This window comes from Chlorocebus sabaeus, chromosome 10 (assembly GCF_047675955.1).
Source record: "Chlorocebus sabaeus isolate Y175 chromosome 10, mChlSab1.0.hap1, whole genome shotgun sequence".
Classification (NCBI taxonomy): Eukaryota; Metazoa; Chordata; class Mammalia; order Primates; family Cercopithecidae; genus Chlorocebus; species Chlorocebus sabaeus.
The window spans coordinates 123,483,054-123,500,497 of record NC_132913.1 but is presented as its reverse complement, the minus strand read 5'-3'; the positions used below and the strand labels follow the sequence as shown (position 1 = coordinate 123,500,497).

General features: G+C 46.8%; 1 protein-coding gene across 9 annotated transcripts in view; it reads right to left on the bottom strand.

Annotated features, from left to right (window-relative positions):
• Positions 1-17,444, bottom strand: part of AGAP1 (ArfGAP with GTPase domain, ankyrin repeat and PH domain 1) — a 642,723-nt gene that overhangs the window by 151,296 nt on the left and 473,983 nt on the right. For 8 of the 9 annotated variants that reach the window (XM_007966740.3, XM_007966741.3, XM_007966743.3 and 5 more), the window contains one exon: positions 14,992-15,153. The exons of the other annotated variant lie outside the window; for it this stretch is intronic. In XM_007966740.3, the coding sequence (XP_007964931.1) occupies positions 14,992-15,153 (162 nt within the window). The remainder of the gene's footprint in view (positions 1-14,991; positions 15,154-17,444) is intronic. 9 annotated transcript variants of the gene reach the window in all.

Genomic DNA, 17,444 nt, shown 5'->3' with positions numbered 1-17,444 from the left:
TGGTGTGGCCTACCACATGCCCAGGGTGTATGCAGAGCCTATTGCTCCCAGGGCATAAACCCATACAGTATGTGACTATACCGAATACTGTCGGTGGTGGTAACACAACAGGAAGTGTGTATTTAAACATTTAACCACAGAAAAAGCACAGTAAGGACATGGTACTCTAATCTCATGGGACCACCGTCACATTACGTGGTCCATCATTGAACACAATGTCGCAGTGTGATGCACAACTGTATTTTGCCACAATAAAAAAGTTCAAAGAAAAAAGAAAGAAAAAAAGGGAATAAGAAAGGGAGAAAAAGACAATGATGAAGTTATGGATGGGAAAAGAAGAGAAATTAAATAAGAGAAGCAAGGACAGCCTTACAGGAAAAAGGAGAATGGAACAGAAAGAAGGAAAGGAGAAAAAGGGGCCAGAATATAGAAAGTGATGGGAGGTTGGTGCTGGAGAGGAGGAGTTGGACAAAAGGAGGGGGCCTAGTAAGAAGAGGAGCCCCTTGCCTGGCCCCCGGCCACGGTGGACGCCCTCCCAGCCGTGTTCCCTGCAGCAGCACTGGTCCTTTGCACACCTGTACAGAGACCCTGCTGCAGTTTCCCCTTGCTGGGCACTTCCATAACCCCCCATCCTGCCCCTTCCACCAGCCCCAGCATCCTGGGAGACCCCCGAGGCCAGCTTCCTCTCCCAGCAAACGGCCCTGCAGCAGAGAGCACACTTCCAGAGACTCTGCAGGCTCATGGAATGTCTCCTCATGCCCGCACATCACTCATCTGAACAGTGTGGAGGAGTGTTTTCAAATGCTTTTTAGGGGTTGGGAAAAGAATTCAAACAAGAACTGGATTTGGCCTATGAACAAATGGGTATCAAATCTTGTCTCAGAACTCAAGTAAAAGGACTTGGGAAAAAGTAGTTCTCCTGGGCAAACTAAGCTGATGGGCTATCAGAAATAGAAGGCAACAAGTCACTGATGACGTAACATATTCATCTCTGAATGTTCAAAAGGAAAGAAAACCAATTTCCCATCAATGACATTCTGGAACCACTCGGGACACAATGGTGGAAGTCTGGAAAGAATGGCAACCAAGGGCTGGCTTTGGTTCTGCCCTTCCACGGATGGACTGGGCAGGTGTTTCTGTGCTGCTCAAAAGGAAACAGGGCCTAAACCTTCTCTATGTCCCTTCAATGAGCCTGGGAGAGCAGACGAGGAAGAGGGAGGTTGAAAATTCCTATCTTCGGTAGTCCCCTAGAGCCAATGATAACACAAGTTACTTTTACCATGTATGAGTTCTTCAAACCAACACCCCACAACAGCAGTGCCTCATTGGATGAATCATCCCCTCTTCCTTCTGACCTCCTAGCGATGACCCTCCCAGTTGATGTCCCCACGTTGTGCAGAATAAAGTAATATTTGGGGCGGAAAATCAAGAAAATAGTTACAGATCTTAAATGGCTGAATTAATTGGCCTGTTGAAGTAATTATATGTTCACTGTAAGAGTGACTCTGCATTCACAGCTAAAAGAGTTTCTGCATGTTTACTGACTCTTTGATTCTCCTTAAATGTGAGAAATGGATTTACTTGCCCAGGTAAAATTACCAGGCTGCAAAGAGATCATCATTATATATGCCAGCTTTCCAAAATTACAGCCTTTGAAACTTTGATCATTTGTTCTTCGTGGATCTGATATTTTCCAAGTGCTGTAAAAACGCCTTCTGTCAATCTGCTGAAGCACAGCCTTGGGTAAAATGTCAGAAGTTTTTATGGTTGGAATATTAACTTATTAAAATTAAGAAACACTCTTCAGATAACCCATAATAAAACCCCTTATTTTATATGAACTTCTTCTGTAGGAAGAATCCTAGACAAGCCAAGATTTGGAGGCAAGACCACTGAAAAGACAAGCACCCCTTCCAAGGGGAGGGAAGGTCACTGTGGAGACGCGTCAGAGGCAGCGAACACTGCTGCCCTTGCCTGGATCGGTGGCCCTATCGCCGCTTTCTACGTCTATGGCCTTGAGCAAGTTACTTAAACTTTATGACCCTCGGTAACCTCGGTTATAAAAATGCGGATAATGGCACCCACCTCCCAGGTTCTTGTGAGGGTTATGAGACGCTGCGTGCAAAGCATTTAAGCCCAGTGCCTGACACATGGCAATAGTCAATAATTGATTGTGATGATATTGCTAATAGATTGTCAACTATGAGTTTCTGTTTTGAGATTGATTTCCTCTCTGAAAGAGGCATCGCTCAATGTGTATTCTGGTAGAAAATATTTTATTTTCATGAAATTCAGAAAGAAAAAAAATACCACTGTGTGTGTGTGTGCGCGCGCGCGTGTGTACGCATGGAACACGAACTTAGAAATTCTGGTCAGCTCTCTCAGGGGTGTTCTGGTAACCATGCCTACAGTGCATCATGGCTTCTGCAGAAAACCAACTGAAGGGGAAAATCATTCCTACCTGAAGAAAGCAAGAAAGATCCAAATGAAAAATCAAGCCAAAGAACAAAGCTACCTATTTATTTAATTAAGAAGAGTCAAATCAAGTGACTGAAATACCTGCTGGAGCAATGCTAGGACTCTCATCCCTCACATCAGCTTAGTGACCAGAGGCCCCCAGGCAGCGTGTCTTGGCAAGTTCAAGACAGACTTTGAGAGACATCTCACAGTGATCACATACTCTGGGGTGTCCAATTCCTCAAGCCTTGCACAAAATGTTAAAAAAAAAAAAAAAAAAAACCTTAGAAATTGTCCTAATAATTCTAAGACAGTCCTTAAGACAAGAATCGGAATTAACAGCATAACATAAGGAGGCAAAAAGACTTGGTTTATACCAGTTTTCACTTCTACATAGTAACATTGGTTTAATTGTCTGACTTTCCTAACAGGCAACATCATGCCTCATTCTGGTAGGAAACAATCCCATCCTTTCAAATGTCCCCAGACTTCAAGATCAATCGCAAGGGGAGGGAGGAAACAATGGAAAAAGCCTTTTGGGCACAGGGTAGCAGGCTGAGCCCAAACCCAGCAATGCTGACATGAGCTCCACGGTCACATGGAGTGACCACTTAACAGTAGGAAGAATTCTCTGCCTATTTTCCTGCAGATGAAAATATCTTTAGATAATTAAGGCTTTTATGCCAAGATGGAAACTAACCGCCAGATCTCCTCAAAGCTTGGAGCCTCCCCCGGATCAATCCGGGAACCTGAACACGGCGGCCACATAATTGAATCTGTCCTCGACGCTCAACATGTGTGCTCAGCGGCAAATGCGGTGAGATATCTTAAATATTATCAAACACTGTATCATTAAACAGAAATTAGATGGAAACAACGGAAGCCTAAAAATTGACTAGGAGTTCGGATGCTCTCAATGGCTAATATGTCCATTTTTCACCTGAAGCCCTCTCCAAACGCAGTTTTGCTATTAAGCAAAACCCAAAGAAAGGTAATCAATTCCAACTAAAAAGCACTTATCCTGGGATGACGATGTACAAGGCACTTCAAACCCCTGGCTGCCTGCCAAAACCCAGACAACAGCCATCAATGTTTCCGACTATTCGAGGAGCACAGGGGCCATGCATAATTGACTAGAAGATGGGCTAAAACTGTGCCCAATCAGTGTGTGATCAAAAACGCGTGGAATATTCAGCGCCACTTGATTACACGGAGGTTCGTCCTTTCACTCTCCTCATGAAATCTCTTCAAGGTCCACAGTACTGTAATAAGATCATTACTGTCAAGCGGTACGAATCGCAGGCAATGAGTCTTGGGATAGGGAGTCATACTTCACAAGCTCCCCTGCTTTCTCTTGCTCTCTTTTTTTTGTATTTTACTGCATGCAGAGGCAGCAAGGCGACGAGGTGGCAGATAATGATCACATCACTGTGTGGCAACTAGAAAGGCACTTTTAAGAAAAAGCAGAGCGAAATCAGCTTAAGAGAAAACTAAAACATTTTTCCTTTGCTTTTTTCCACTTAAAAAAATTAAATAGAATTAAACTGTGTGCAGTAGGCACTTTTCATGAACTCTGATACAATGTCATTGATTTTACCCATTTGATAGATTTTCATATTGCAGCAAAGCCCATTACCCCACAGACAAATGGCCAATTTTCTCCATGTCCCACGTGCACAAGAGGCCCTTGTGAAGTTGTGTGTGCGTGCACGGCGATGCCTGCCGGAGCGTTCACTGCGCCTGTCCTTTCATTGGCTCCACACCCTGGTGCCTGTGGTATGTCTGAGATGAGAAAGGGGTGGAGTGGAAAGCCAAGGGGGTATTAGCAAAGATTACTAAATAAACACACAAAGTTTATCTCAACTACACCTTCTCCAAAGCATGAATAATACATCGTGATAAAACGAGAGCGAGTCAGTAACTATGATCGGACCTCGCGGCCAGGCGAGACAGGCATTTGATTAACACTTAAATCAGCGATGCAGGATTCAAATGAACGATGGGGGGGCTTAATCAATCACCATCCTCCTCCCTCCAACCTCAAACTGCCCTTAAAAATGCTCACTCTAGCTGGCTGTGGTGATACATGCTTGTAAATGGCAGCAACTCAGGAAGCTGACATGGGAGGATCTCTTGAGACCAGGGATTTGAGACTAGCCTGGACAACACAGTGAGACCACATCTCATAAAGAACACAAATACACTTGCCTCATCCAAAAAAAAAAAAAAAAAAAAAGGCGTATCAATCTTAAAACGAACAGGAAAACTGGGTTTACTGCATTTGAATTAAATGTCCGTAAGTCCAAAAAAATTTCAAGAGATGTCCCCTTGTAACACAGCCCATCTAATCCTGTGGTTTCTAACTGTCAGCAAAGCAGCTGAAGCAGCGATTTACATCTTTTTTAACAAACGTATCAGTGTGCGTGCACTGTTTGCAAGGAAGCCATACCACAACCCAACAGGCCTCCTGAGAAACCCAGCAAAGGAATGACTGCTTCCCAGTTCTCAAGGGCAGTGGTGGGGATCCGTGGGCACGGCCCTGCTGTGCTGCAGAAATGGACATGTACAGAGGGAGAAGCAACTCTGAGAGCCACAGGATTGAGAGTCAGAGGCCTGCAGAAGGCTCTCCTCCCACTCCAATCCCCTGAAGCCTTTTCCAGGTTAACAGATGAAATACAAAGCAAAATACAGACTTCCAAGTCCCAGAGGCCACTCATCTACTGGCCTTGGGCAAATTACTCAACTTTATTCAACCCTCTTCCTCATTTGTGACAACAGAAATGCCACCACACACCTGCCGACACCACACAGGGCTGTTTTAAGGATGCAATGAGGTAGCGCACATTTACGAGCAGGCAGTAAATCCATGGTGTCCTTCCTTTGCATTGGATGATGTCTCCTGACAACAAATCCAAGACTCGGGAGGGAAGAGTGAAGGGGAAAGGACAGCTGTGATCTGTCCAAGCAGTTTCTGACCTGAGAGAGTCCATGAAATATTTTCCTTAAATGGCATATGGTGGGTGGGTGAGTGGGTGGGTGGGTGAGTGGGTGGGTGGGGGCCACAGGGACATTAATCCCACAACCAGGAATAGAAAGTCGCATGGTTTTACAGACTGAATGTTTGTCTCCCCCAAAATTCACATGTCGTAGCTGTAACTCCTCACCCCACCAACGTGCTGGTATTTGGAGACTGGGTCTCTCTGTGTGTGTACACACCACAGAAGGGCCACACGAGGACACAGCAAACAAAGGGCCACCTGCAAGCCAGGAAGAGAGTTCTCCCTAGGAACAGAGTCAGTTGGCACCGTGATCTTGGACTTCGCAGCCTACAGAACCATGAGAAATGAGTTTCTGCTGGTTAAGCCCCCAGTCTGTGGCATTTTGATATGGCAGGCTAAGACAAATGGTAGGTGCAATTTTATTTCATCCTCCCCATTTGCCAAGTTGCTTCCACACAGACTAAGTTTTACATTAGTCAATATCCCTTTTGTTTTACATCTTTAGACAGAGGAACGAAGTCGCCACTGCCTGTGAGATAAAACACTGCCTAGTTTCATTATTGCCAGGGCTGGGAGGAAAGACAAAGCGAGCTCAGCTAGAACATCTGAAAATATAACCCCCTGGGCATCTCTACTTCCCGAAGCCCAGGCCGCACGTGTCTAACAGAGCATGGGAACATCTGAGGGCTGCTGAGGCCGAGAAAAATGCCCTCGTGCGTGAGATGAGAACCTCTCATACCTTGCTGCTGAACGTTTCAGTCTGCATCCCTGTACTTTGTGTGTAAAATACATGCAGCTGAGAAAGTATAAAAGAGTAGATGAGGATTTAGAATAGTAAGGAAGACACAAGTTGAACAGCACTGGCCGCCAGAACCAGCCCCTCTTCCGGCTTCAGGACCTTGGTCGGAGTGGACCATAATTTCACCGTGGCTTAAATGACATACGAAGAGCCTGAGAGCTCAAACATTTTGAGACCATCAAGAAAAGACTTCAAGACAGATCCTAGATTCTGATGAAAGTCGACGAACGCAGGGTCTCCCAAGCTAGCCCGAATTCTACTCCCAGAGTGCACAGAGGAAAACATGGTGTCCTGAGTTCTCTGCTGGTGGACACCGGAGCCTGTGAGCAGCTCATGCTAACCGAGCCTCACTTGCAGGAGAGAATCTCGAAGTCTAGCTAAAAAAAGGAGGTGAGGTCCGTCACATTTCTGTATCTTAGAAAGTGACCGTGTGAGTAGTCAGCATTTTTCAAAGGCGAGTTTATGCTTCTGTGGAGCAGGAGGCTAAGGAGCTCAAACGCTTTTCTGTGCGTCAGGAGTTGCCTAGGTACCCCCAGGAGCTCCAAGCCACCTCCTTACAAGATTTAGTTTGTACTGACTTTTCAGATTGTTTCTTTTTTTCCTCCTTGGAATAGCAGATAGTTCATTCTCTATTCTCTATAGAATGTGTGTGAGTGTCTATTGCCCTTTGTGGAACCTCCCTGAGGTCCTCCGGGCAGCTGGGGGTGCCCTGTGCTCCTGCATATCCAAGTTTCCCAGCGTGTTTCTACTTTCTCTACTGGTCTATGTGCGTCCTGATGGCTGGGCTGCTTCAGTTAACGTCCCATCCAGCATCAGACAAAACTCTTGAGTGCAGTAGGTGCTCAATGAACGTTCTTGGACCTGAATCTAACCCCTTTAAGTTTGCGTGTGCTTAAAAAAATTAAAAAAACAAACAAACAAACAAAACCACACTACCAAAAATCCTTCTGTGCATCGGTTCATCATGATGGGAATCCTCTGTTCTGGCTGCCCCTGCTGTGATCGACTCATCTTTGTTTACTTCTGACCTGCCGGCTTCCACAAAGGATGTGAGAGCGCTTACAGCTTGTGTGTGTTTGTGGCGGCCAGACCGTACCCTGCAGGACGGCTTTTGAGTCAACTGTGCCCAATCTACAATGTCAATGTCTAGAGTAAACAGAGATGATCTACTCAATTTCAGCAACTTCATTCTCTTGGAAGCTGGAGTTACAACCTGAGAGCAAACTGTCTTTGGAAAAGTCATCTAGTTTGTGGGGAGGAGGCAAGTCCATCAGGATACATGACAGCTCAAGGGTGAGGAAACCCAGCCAGTCTCCCGATACCCTTAGCAGAGTCAAATGACTGCATTGCCAGTGTATCTCCCAGGAAAATGTTCTGATTCTTGGTTTTCCACATTTGCTATAATGAACTGTTCAACTTAACTGTTCAGATGCACTAACCAGTGGTTCACCAATAAGGAAGTTTCATTAACAAGTCCTTATTGTATCAAAAAGTACTGTTGATTATACAGTTTTTAATGGAGCTGATTGTGGAGACTTCTTGTTCCCTTTCCAGGGTAGCTGCCAATGGTAAACATGGAGCAGACACGGGAGGTGCCAGTGGAACGCTGACGGAGATGAAAAGGAGAAAACCCGAGGGAGGAATGACATTAACACTCGTGTAACTGGATCTCCCCTCCAGCTTCCTCCAAATAACACAGAATTCAATGTGAAATCCCCTGTAGACCAGATATAAACCTGGAAGGTAACAGTTTCCGGGCCCTGACACCTTGCCAGTCATGTGCTCACCATCACGTGCATACTAATTGCACCCCAGGAGTGAGAACAGATGAGAATCTTGTGCTAATAAGACTCTTACAACCTTGTTATATTCTAAATAACAAAACAAACACACTGTCCTCCCAATCATGGCATGCGAAATCCCCAAACTACCCAGCAATGGCTCAAGCTGCATGATAGTCCATCTAACTGGATGGTTACAGATGAACTGAGAGCTTCCACGCACCCACGTATTGCTTTTCTGTAATAATGAGTATGCAAGGAAAAAAAAAAATCGTACGTTACACATGTACGATTCTTTAATTTCTCTCCAAAGTGCCTTCCAAAACATCAACTAATTAATATAAAAAAAAAAGTCCTAAGGTCAAAGGTAACTGATCAAGAAGAGCAACATCTGTTTCTTAGCATCTAAGTAAAAACAAAACTCCATTTTGTGACTAATTAAACCACCACCACTGGCGTTTACAGTTGTAAATAGGCAACATTTAATGAAAAAGTAATGCTTTCTGCAGTTTTGTTAAATAAGATAACCATTATGTGCTCAATCTGCACAATAAAAATTAAGCTCTACAACAGGTTAGCCTTCCCTAACTTTTACAACTCAGTGCGTTTTTGTGCTTCTTCTGAATTCCCATGCCTTTCTCGAATATTCTGCCTGACATCCTCGTTATAGTTTCTTGCATGTCTTATCTCCATAATCAGGCTCTAAACTCCTTGGAGAGAGAGAGGAACTGAGTTTCGTTTCTCAACGTCTCCCATGGAGCCAAACACACAACGCTCTCCCTGTGGTGGTTGCTTCATATTTGATGAAAGAATAAAATGATCCAAAATTTCAGGTTCTCCTTTGAAAGAGTGAAGGGAAACTAAGTCCTGGGTGACCTCTGCAACTCTGGAGTTAATGAAATTTGTCAACATTTCATTGCTCAGTGAGTGCAGCTGTGATGAGCAATTCATTTTCTACCATAACAGTGAGAGGCCCGTTTGTGACTTACCCTCTACAGGAGAATCTTTCAATATCCATCCAGGATCAACCACACAATGGTGCGATAAAGACCAGAATGAACAACCAAAGGAACAAGATGAGAAGGATAAAATAAATTCCCTTCTGAGACCTTCAGAACAAAGCGCTGTGAACCCAAGGGGGGGAAAACACCAGGATTTCTGCATACCCTCTCGTATAATAAGATTGGGTAAATCCAGCCCGGTCCTGCATTTTTAAAGAAAGATCTTTGCTACACAACTTCTAGATGTTATGAGACATATAAAAGTCAGTGTCTTTACATGGAATCTGAGAAATATCAAGGAAGCTATTCAGTGTGCCCCACTCCCAGATTCAAAAGCAGCTCCACATACCTCAAAGACTTGCTTTTTGCCTGGTGGAAAGAGTTTGAGGCAGAGAATCAAGAGACAGTTCTGTCACCTACCAGCAATCTGACCCTGGACAAGAAAGCCACTTAACCTCTCTCTACTTCAGCCTTTTCACTGGGGAAACAGGGAAATTAGCACTTGATGCAAACTTGCATGAATGTTATAAAACTAACGAGAACCACTAGGTTCGGGGCCACAGAATGGGACTGCAGAGACCGTTCATTTTAGCAATGACAACCTCACTACTGGACCTGAGATAAGAAGATGCCCAGAAAGTATTGTAATTCAAAGACAATGCCAAGAGGTGACAAGCCATTAAAGATCTGGAAAATCCCAGATCTTTTCCAGGTGCTTTTCCCTGGAAACACACCCTTAAACTCGGACCTGGTCAGGAATCCAGAGCCGTGGCGCAATCACCTTCCAGAGCCTGGGTTCCTCTACCATGGTCCAACCCATGCAGACCCCATGCAGAGTCAGGGTCACTCCCTCTCAGGTGGCCCTGGTTCATAGAGCCTTTCCTAGAGCTTTTAATATCAGAACCAAAATACATCTCCTTGAGGCTTCCACCCATCAGGTCCCATGGTTACCACCTGGGCCATCTAGGACAAGTCGGGATGCCCTTCACTCGGCAGACCTTCCACCAGCTGCTCACAGTCACCATGCCTCATGGCCCTCATCCTCGTCACCACCCTTTTCTCCAGTCACTGCATGCTCCCTCCACGCATGGGCTTCAGGCCCCGTCACCATCCTGCCCAGTCACATCTCAAGTTCCTTCCACTGGTCTACAATGACCAGGCAGCACAGCAGCCCGTCTGCGATGTAAGAGCCTAGTGGCGGGCTCCGTCATCCACACATCTCCTGGTAATCCTCAGGACACAAAATATACACAAGAAGGTAAGGGATTCTCCAGTCACAGTCCCTGCTCCTGTAACTTTCCAGATTCATCCGATTCATGTTAAATTGTCAACCTAAGAAAATAAATGCTCTCCTTAGGCTGGGGTCTGACACCCTCTGCCATCTGGTGCAGAACAAAGTGGCCATTCTTCAGTAAAAAGAGCACAGCAAGGACCTGTGCAGGGAGAAACTCAAGGGCAGGAACGGCCCTATTTCCACTGGTCACCCTGACAGCCCTGTGCAGACACAGCATTTCTGGGTTTGCAGCAGCAGATACTGATGATTCCTATCATTAGCCTTTACTTTCTGAATAAGCGCGCCACAGAGGTAAGAAACAGCCAGAGTGAGAACCTCTGCGCCTGGCTGGGAGTCTAGGAAGACCTTCTGGCAGGGTCCTTGTCGCGCACAGCTGGGGAAGGGTGCTGAGGTCTGTTCAGGAAGCCGCGAGGGCTCCCTGGGCCAGGCTAAAGCCAGACCCTGGGGGATGATGGATGGGAGCACACACCCGTGCCCTCTAGAGGCTTCGTTTCCTGTGCTTGCGGACCACCAGCAGAGTGGCATGGCACAGGCTGCAGGAGGTGCTGTGAAAGACGAACACTCTACGGCTTCCGTTGGTTTTGTCTTGGTCCTGGGAGCCAACTGTGTGAACTGGCATCGTGGGCTCTCAGGCCTTTGGGCTTCTGGTTGGATTTGGTCAAGGAGGGGCCACTGGAGACCAGTGGGAGGGAGAAGAGTGAGGTCACCCTCACCCTCCCGGTCACCACAGCTGGATGTGTCTCTCTCGAAGGCCACAGATCCTAGCTGGAAGCTTTCCCAGATAGTTGCCCTCTCTTCACCCCATTACACCCCAGGTTCTACACCAAATCCACTGCTCTCCCCGCACCTCTGCAGACAGTCCCAGGAAGACTCCCCTCAGTGAGCCAGCTTGCGAGCCCCATCCCATTCCAGATTCATCAGCTGACTTCAGTGGATTCTACTGACCAATGGATTCAAAGGACCCTGAAGAATTTGCTGACTTCAATGGAATTTTATTTTTCTTATACTCTAAAGAGATTTGAACCTAGTTATTTGTTCCAGTAGGTTATGTTAAAAACCATAAAATTCAACTACTTTATACATATCTTCTATACAATTTTTTTGTATCTGTAATTCTAACTTTTCAGCACTTGGTCAGGCGACAGAGAACACACTAGTAGTAACCAGTCACAGAGCCTTGCAGGAAAGAGAAGCAGAAATGGTTTCTTATAATTGAATAGTATTCTTAAAACATAAAATACAGGCCAGGTGTGGTGACTCATGCCTGTAATCCCAGCACTTTGTGAGGCTGAGGTGGGAGGATTGCAGGATTTCAAGACCAGCCTGGGCAAAAGAGTGAAACTCCGTTTCTACAAAAATACAAAAAATTAGTCAGGTGTCATGGTGCCTGCCTGTGGTCCCAGCTACTTAGGAGGCTGAGGTGGGAGAATCACTTGAACCTGGGAGGTCGAGGCTGCAGTGAGCCATGATCGTACCACTGCACCCAGCCTGGGTGACAGAGTGAGACTCTGTCTCAAAAAATACAATCAATCAATCAATCAATCAATAAAATAAAACAAAACATATATAACTAGATTTACTTTCAAGAACAGAATGTTTAATTTGGGTGTTTTACACAATGTACTTTCAAGGAATTAACAGTAAATAAAACTATCAAAAACATCGTATACCATTGAATCTACAATGATAAGATATGTTCTGACTTTAGAGATGTTACAATTTGGGGGGAAAACATGGCTTTGAAAAAATGAAATATAGACTGTTTCATAAAAGTGACTCATTTGTAGTCTGATAGGTAACTTTTCCCAGGGAAAAATGATACATTTTCTTTTTATAAATAATTTATGACTTATTTTCTATTGGAAAGATGTCATAGCCGCTGACATAGAGACCAGACTCTCCTAATTAGAGAGTAGGTGGTTCCCTCGAAACCTCTACCTTGGACTTCCAAACACACGCCACCCACTTACACATCCATGTTTGAGACACTTGCCATTTCCTCATCTTGGAGTGCCTGAAATTTTTCTGCTGGTGTTACCACTTCAGCAGTAAGACCCTTTAAGGAAAGGGGTCCCCAGTTGCTGCTTGGACACAGCCCCTGTCTCAGCCTTGGTATCCACTATTGCCTGGCACCCACATACCATCCCACTCACTCAGCAAGTGGACTCGAAACATCAGGCATCCAACATGGTCACGGTTACTTGTCAAACTTCCTTCAAACGCACCTGTGCTGAAGGGAACACTGGGTAGTACCAGCTGCTCAATTAAATGTGCAGAAATGCTACTGATTTATGGTAGCGCCCTCCCCCGCTTATTCACTTGTTTACACAGCAGTCAACACGTGGGTGGGATAACGAAAGTGTATCTAAGTGGCAACGGTCAGTTCCTACCAGGCTGTGCATTAAAAAAAACCACAGACCTCGACTGGAAACACACAACAAATGCAAGACGACGTGTACCTGTGAAAATGAGCACACGGCCTGACCCTAAAGGGAATCTAACCCCTGCCCCTGTGTGTGCAGCCTGGGGGTGTGGAGGGCACAGGCTGCCCACCCTGGGGGAGGCTAACCTTCTTCCCAATCAGGGACGGGTGGCCGCACGTGCTTGCCAGGGTGATTTTTGCCAAACGGTTGTCTGAAGGAGTCTTACCAACACAAAGTGCTTGTGGCTGAATCTGTTTTCAGTGGGAAGGTCAGTGGCACCTGTGGCTGCTCTGACCCGTAACCATTACTTTCCACCATCGCTGACTTAATGGAATTATCCTCACTCACCACTACACGAGAAAAATCTTTTTTTTCAAAGACACAGTCTCACTCTGTCGCCCAGGCTGGAGTGCAGTGGTGTGGTCTCAGTTCACTGCAACCTTCACCTCCTGGATCCAATCAACTCTCCCACCGCAGCCTCCCAAGTAGCTGGGATTACAGGTGTGCGCCACCACACCCAGCTCATTTTTGTATTTTTAGTAGAGACAGAGTTTCATCATGTTGGCCAGGCTGGTCTCAAACTCCTGACGTCACATGATCTTCCTGCCTTGGCCTCCCAAAATGCTGGGATTACAGGTGTAAGCCACCGTGCCCGGCTGAAAAATCAGTTTTTATTGCCTAAATATGTTAGCAGAAAGCTTATAGGAGGCAAAACGGGAAGAAATGTCGTGCAGGAGAAAGGCCTCCAACCGTTCTGCAGAGGCTGGCGGGCTACTCGGAGTTCTGAACTTCAGCTTCCTGATGATGAAAGAAATGATGCTCCCCGCCTCGGGCGTTACGGAACACATACACACCCCACGCTCTGCCCCTTCCCTGCTAACACATGCACCTTGGGTTCACGCACTCCGCTCGGATATGCGGAGGGGACGGGCCACTCCCTCTAATGTGGCCACTGTCTGATAGCTCGCAGGTTTGAACCCTCAACGGAGCAGAGTATCTGGAAAAAGCGTGGCAGCCATAGAGAAAGGACGGAAGCCATAAAGGTTCCCCTGGGCACGAGACCCTTGCTGAAGACACGCTTTTACCACTGCCGGTCTCACAGGTATCACCACACTCTCTTACCACTGCCGGTCTCACAGGTATCACCACACTCTCTTACCACTGCCGGTCTCACAGGTATCACCACACTCTCTTACCACTGCCGGTCTCACAGGTATCACCACACTCTCTTACCACTGCCGATCTCACAGGTATCACCACACTCTCTTAACACTGCCGGTCTCACAGGTATAACCACACTCTCTTACCACTGCCGGTCTCACAGGTATCACCACACTCTCTTACCACTGCCGGTCTCACAGGTATCACCACACTCTCTTACCACTGCCGATCTCACAGGTATCACCACACTCTCTTACCACTGCCGGTCTCACAGGCAACAATTCATGTTCTGACAACAAGGTTCTCAAATGTTAATCTTTCCTTTTAAGTATTCCTTTGTTACAACTGCACTAATTTTACCTCTCATAGTGTGTGTGTGTGTGTGTGTGTGTGTGTATGCGTGCACTCACGTGTCTCTACTTGCATCTATGGAATTAAAAAAAAGGGAATTCATTTGGAGGAGCCACTTCAGGAAGCTCAGGTCCAGTCATCAGTGGCAATAAAAACGAAGGAAGGACCCAGGTGAGAGGAGACCTCACAATGAGTGGTGACAACTGGAATATTAATAGAGCCCACATACCAGAAAGAGCTGATGGACAATAACAGAAGAGGTGTTTATCATAACACGTTGCTAAAAGCTGAAATCAAGGCAGGTGTCTGGTTAGTTAAGAGTCACCAATATCAGAGACGATTCCTAAACTAGAAGTAGGCACCGTCCCCAGCAGAGTCACGCAGCATGGCCCACCTTGGCTGGGGAGGACACTCGCCCAGGCTGCCAGGGTGGGCGAGACCTCAGAACCGGATCAGGCTCGGAGCTGGGAGACCAGCACTCCCACCAGCTACCAGCGACAGCGGCCAAGAGTGAGAGCGGATTTGGTTGAGATACATGAGAAACAGACAGTGATGAAAAGGTCCCAAGGGCCCTCTAGCGCCACCTTGCAAACAGAAAGCACATTCGGTGACAAGCATTACTGTGCACCTGTGGTGCTAAGGGTGTCTAATTTCACACATTTCAAGAATAACAAAAGTATTTTCCAAAGTGGAGACTCTCTCCCTGGGCACCCCGGAGCCCTTACCTTCAGCAGTGCCGGACAGGCCATCGGCTTTGAAGTTGCTAGTGCTTTTCTTCCTTCGGTGCTTCTTTCTGTTGGCGTGAGGGGAGGGGGGCGGGTCGAGCTTGGGGCTGGTGGTGCTGGAGATACTGGGGCTGGAGCATACGGAGTCACCCAGCCCCGTGTCTGCCGTTGGACCGGAAAAGGCAAAAAAATGCAGAGAGTGAGCACTTACAAAGTAGAGTACGCAGAAATAGCACAGCCACGCTCCTCCCACATCACACGGGGTCCTGCAAGTAACATCCCATCACTGCATTGCTGGGTTGGAGGTCCAGAGCCTCTAGTATGAGATGGGCTCAGTCCCCCTTGCTTTACTGTGCCACCCGCTATCTAAAAACAAGCATTTATTTTTCTATCACCAGCATGCTATGGATAAGTTCTCCTTCTCTCCTTTGCATGACTGGAGCTCTGCAAAAGGAAAGGGGTGAGTTTATGCTTTTTAGTTGTCTTTCTCTTCTTAAAATTACCTTGATATATTAGAAATGAAAACGACGCATTTAACAATACATTTGGAAATATCATCTGAAATGGGTTTGACTCCTGTGGGTGCGCAGGATAAGGGATTCCTGATCCTTTCTTCTGGTCTCAATATTACAGATGACTGTAACTTCATCTTGTTTTATTATCAGTGAAAAATTCTATGCTATTTTTTTCTCTCTCTCACCAATGTCCAGTGACAGTGTTTGGAAGTCGATATAGCAGGCCTGCCAATTTTTGATTCACTGAAGCCACTTAGAAAAGTTTCAAAACCAGTGCACACGTGATTATTCACTGTAAGTGAAACTCTCAATGTATTATGTCCATTTGTATCTTTATCAAAGAGAAGGCCAAAGCGGTACTAAATAACCAGAAGAGTACACTGAACATGTGCTGGAAAAACAGGTGGTGCGTGCCTCTAGAGTCTTGAAAAGTTTTTATTTTACGATTCGGCATCTTTAAGTCCAAAGCCAGAGTTCTGTGCAGCACGCTGCACCCATTCAGCTGATTTTTTGAGCACTGACTGTGAGCCAGCAGCTTTTCGAGATGCTGGGAGCCACCACTGATTGAGGAGAAACAGATAAAACATTCCTGCCCCCAACGGGAACCCTCTAAAGTGGAGTGGCAGTGACAAGGCAGCCGGGCTAGAGCCTAGAGTCCATCAGAAGCTGGTAAGAGTTATGGGAAAGACAGAATAGGAACACGGGGCATCGAGGCTAGGAGGTTTGGGAGAGGTGGCAGCGATGGGGGGTGTCATTTAAAATAGGGTAGCTGAGGCAGGTCTCGCTGAGCAGGGGACACTGAGTTAAGACTTGAAAATGGCAGAGGAGTGAGAAGGTAATGAGGGCAGAGAAACAGCCAGAGCCTGGCTCTAAGGAGGGAGCCTGGTGTGTTCCAGAAACGGAGAGGGGGCCGGAGTGGCGGCGGCTGGTGCAGGTTGGGGAGGCCTGTGGAAGGTGGCATTGGAGAGGAGGGGGCTCGTGGGCCACCGTGAGGACCCTCGCCTGTGCTTTGGGGGAAATGGGGAGCCACTGCAGGGTTTTGAGCAGAACAATGACATGATTTCAAATATAAAGATAATGGAAATCAAAATGAATTGAAAATATGTTTATCTTGCGAAGTTCTAGGAATTTTTATCGTATGTTGAGAAATGTAAAAACATTCAATTTAAGGTATCTGAGAAATACATATGGTCCCAAGAACACCCCGATGCACGTTCCTGGCCGCCCTAAAGCAGAGACTCCTTGCCCCTCTCTGCACGGTGGGAAGCGTCACCCGTTATTGCACACACCCTTTACATGTGGAAGAAGAGGGCTGTGGGGAGCTTCTTCTGCGAACGGGGTGAAGGGCCACCCCAGGGCTCCTGCAGGGCAGCCCAGGCGGCACTGGACACCGTGAGACCCCTGCGACTGTGTCAACCGTGTGCACTCCTTGTGGGTGGACACTCACTCACAAAAGGTGGAAGGTCCCTTCACCACTTTAAGGAGTTGCGAGAAATGTGGCAATTCAGTGTCTCAACGACTTTCCCTCTACCAGACTGGAGGTGCTTCCTATGGACGCACATCCTTAGATGCAGAGGCACACGGGCAGGTCAGTGTCCCCTGGTGGCAGGTGGGAGGTAACGTCAATGGCAGAAATCTGGCTGTCAGCTTCCTGGGGCATCACTGCTGTGACTCCACCATCACGGCTCCTCTACTGGTCTTCTCGCCGTCTCCTCCATTCCCAGAGAAACGAGCTCCCCTCTCCTCCATCCCTAGAGGAACGGGCTCCCCTCTCTCCATCCCTAGGGGAACAGGCTCCCCTCTCTCCATCCCTAGAGAAATGGGCTCCCCTCTCTCGCTAAACGAACCTTCCTAGCTTGTCCTGGTTCCACCTTTCATCCTCACGTGTCTTGGCCAGGTCACTTTCACTCATTCCTCCCTCTCCATCGCTCCATTCCT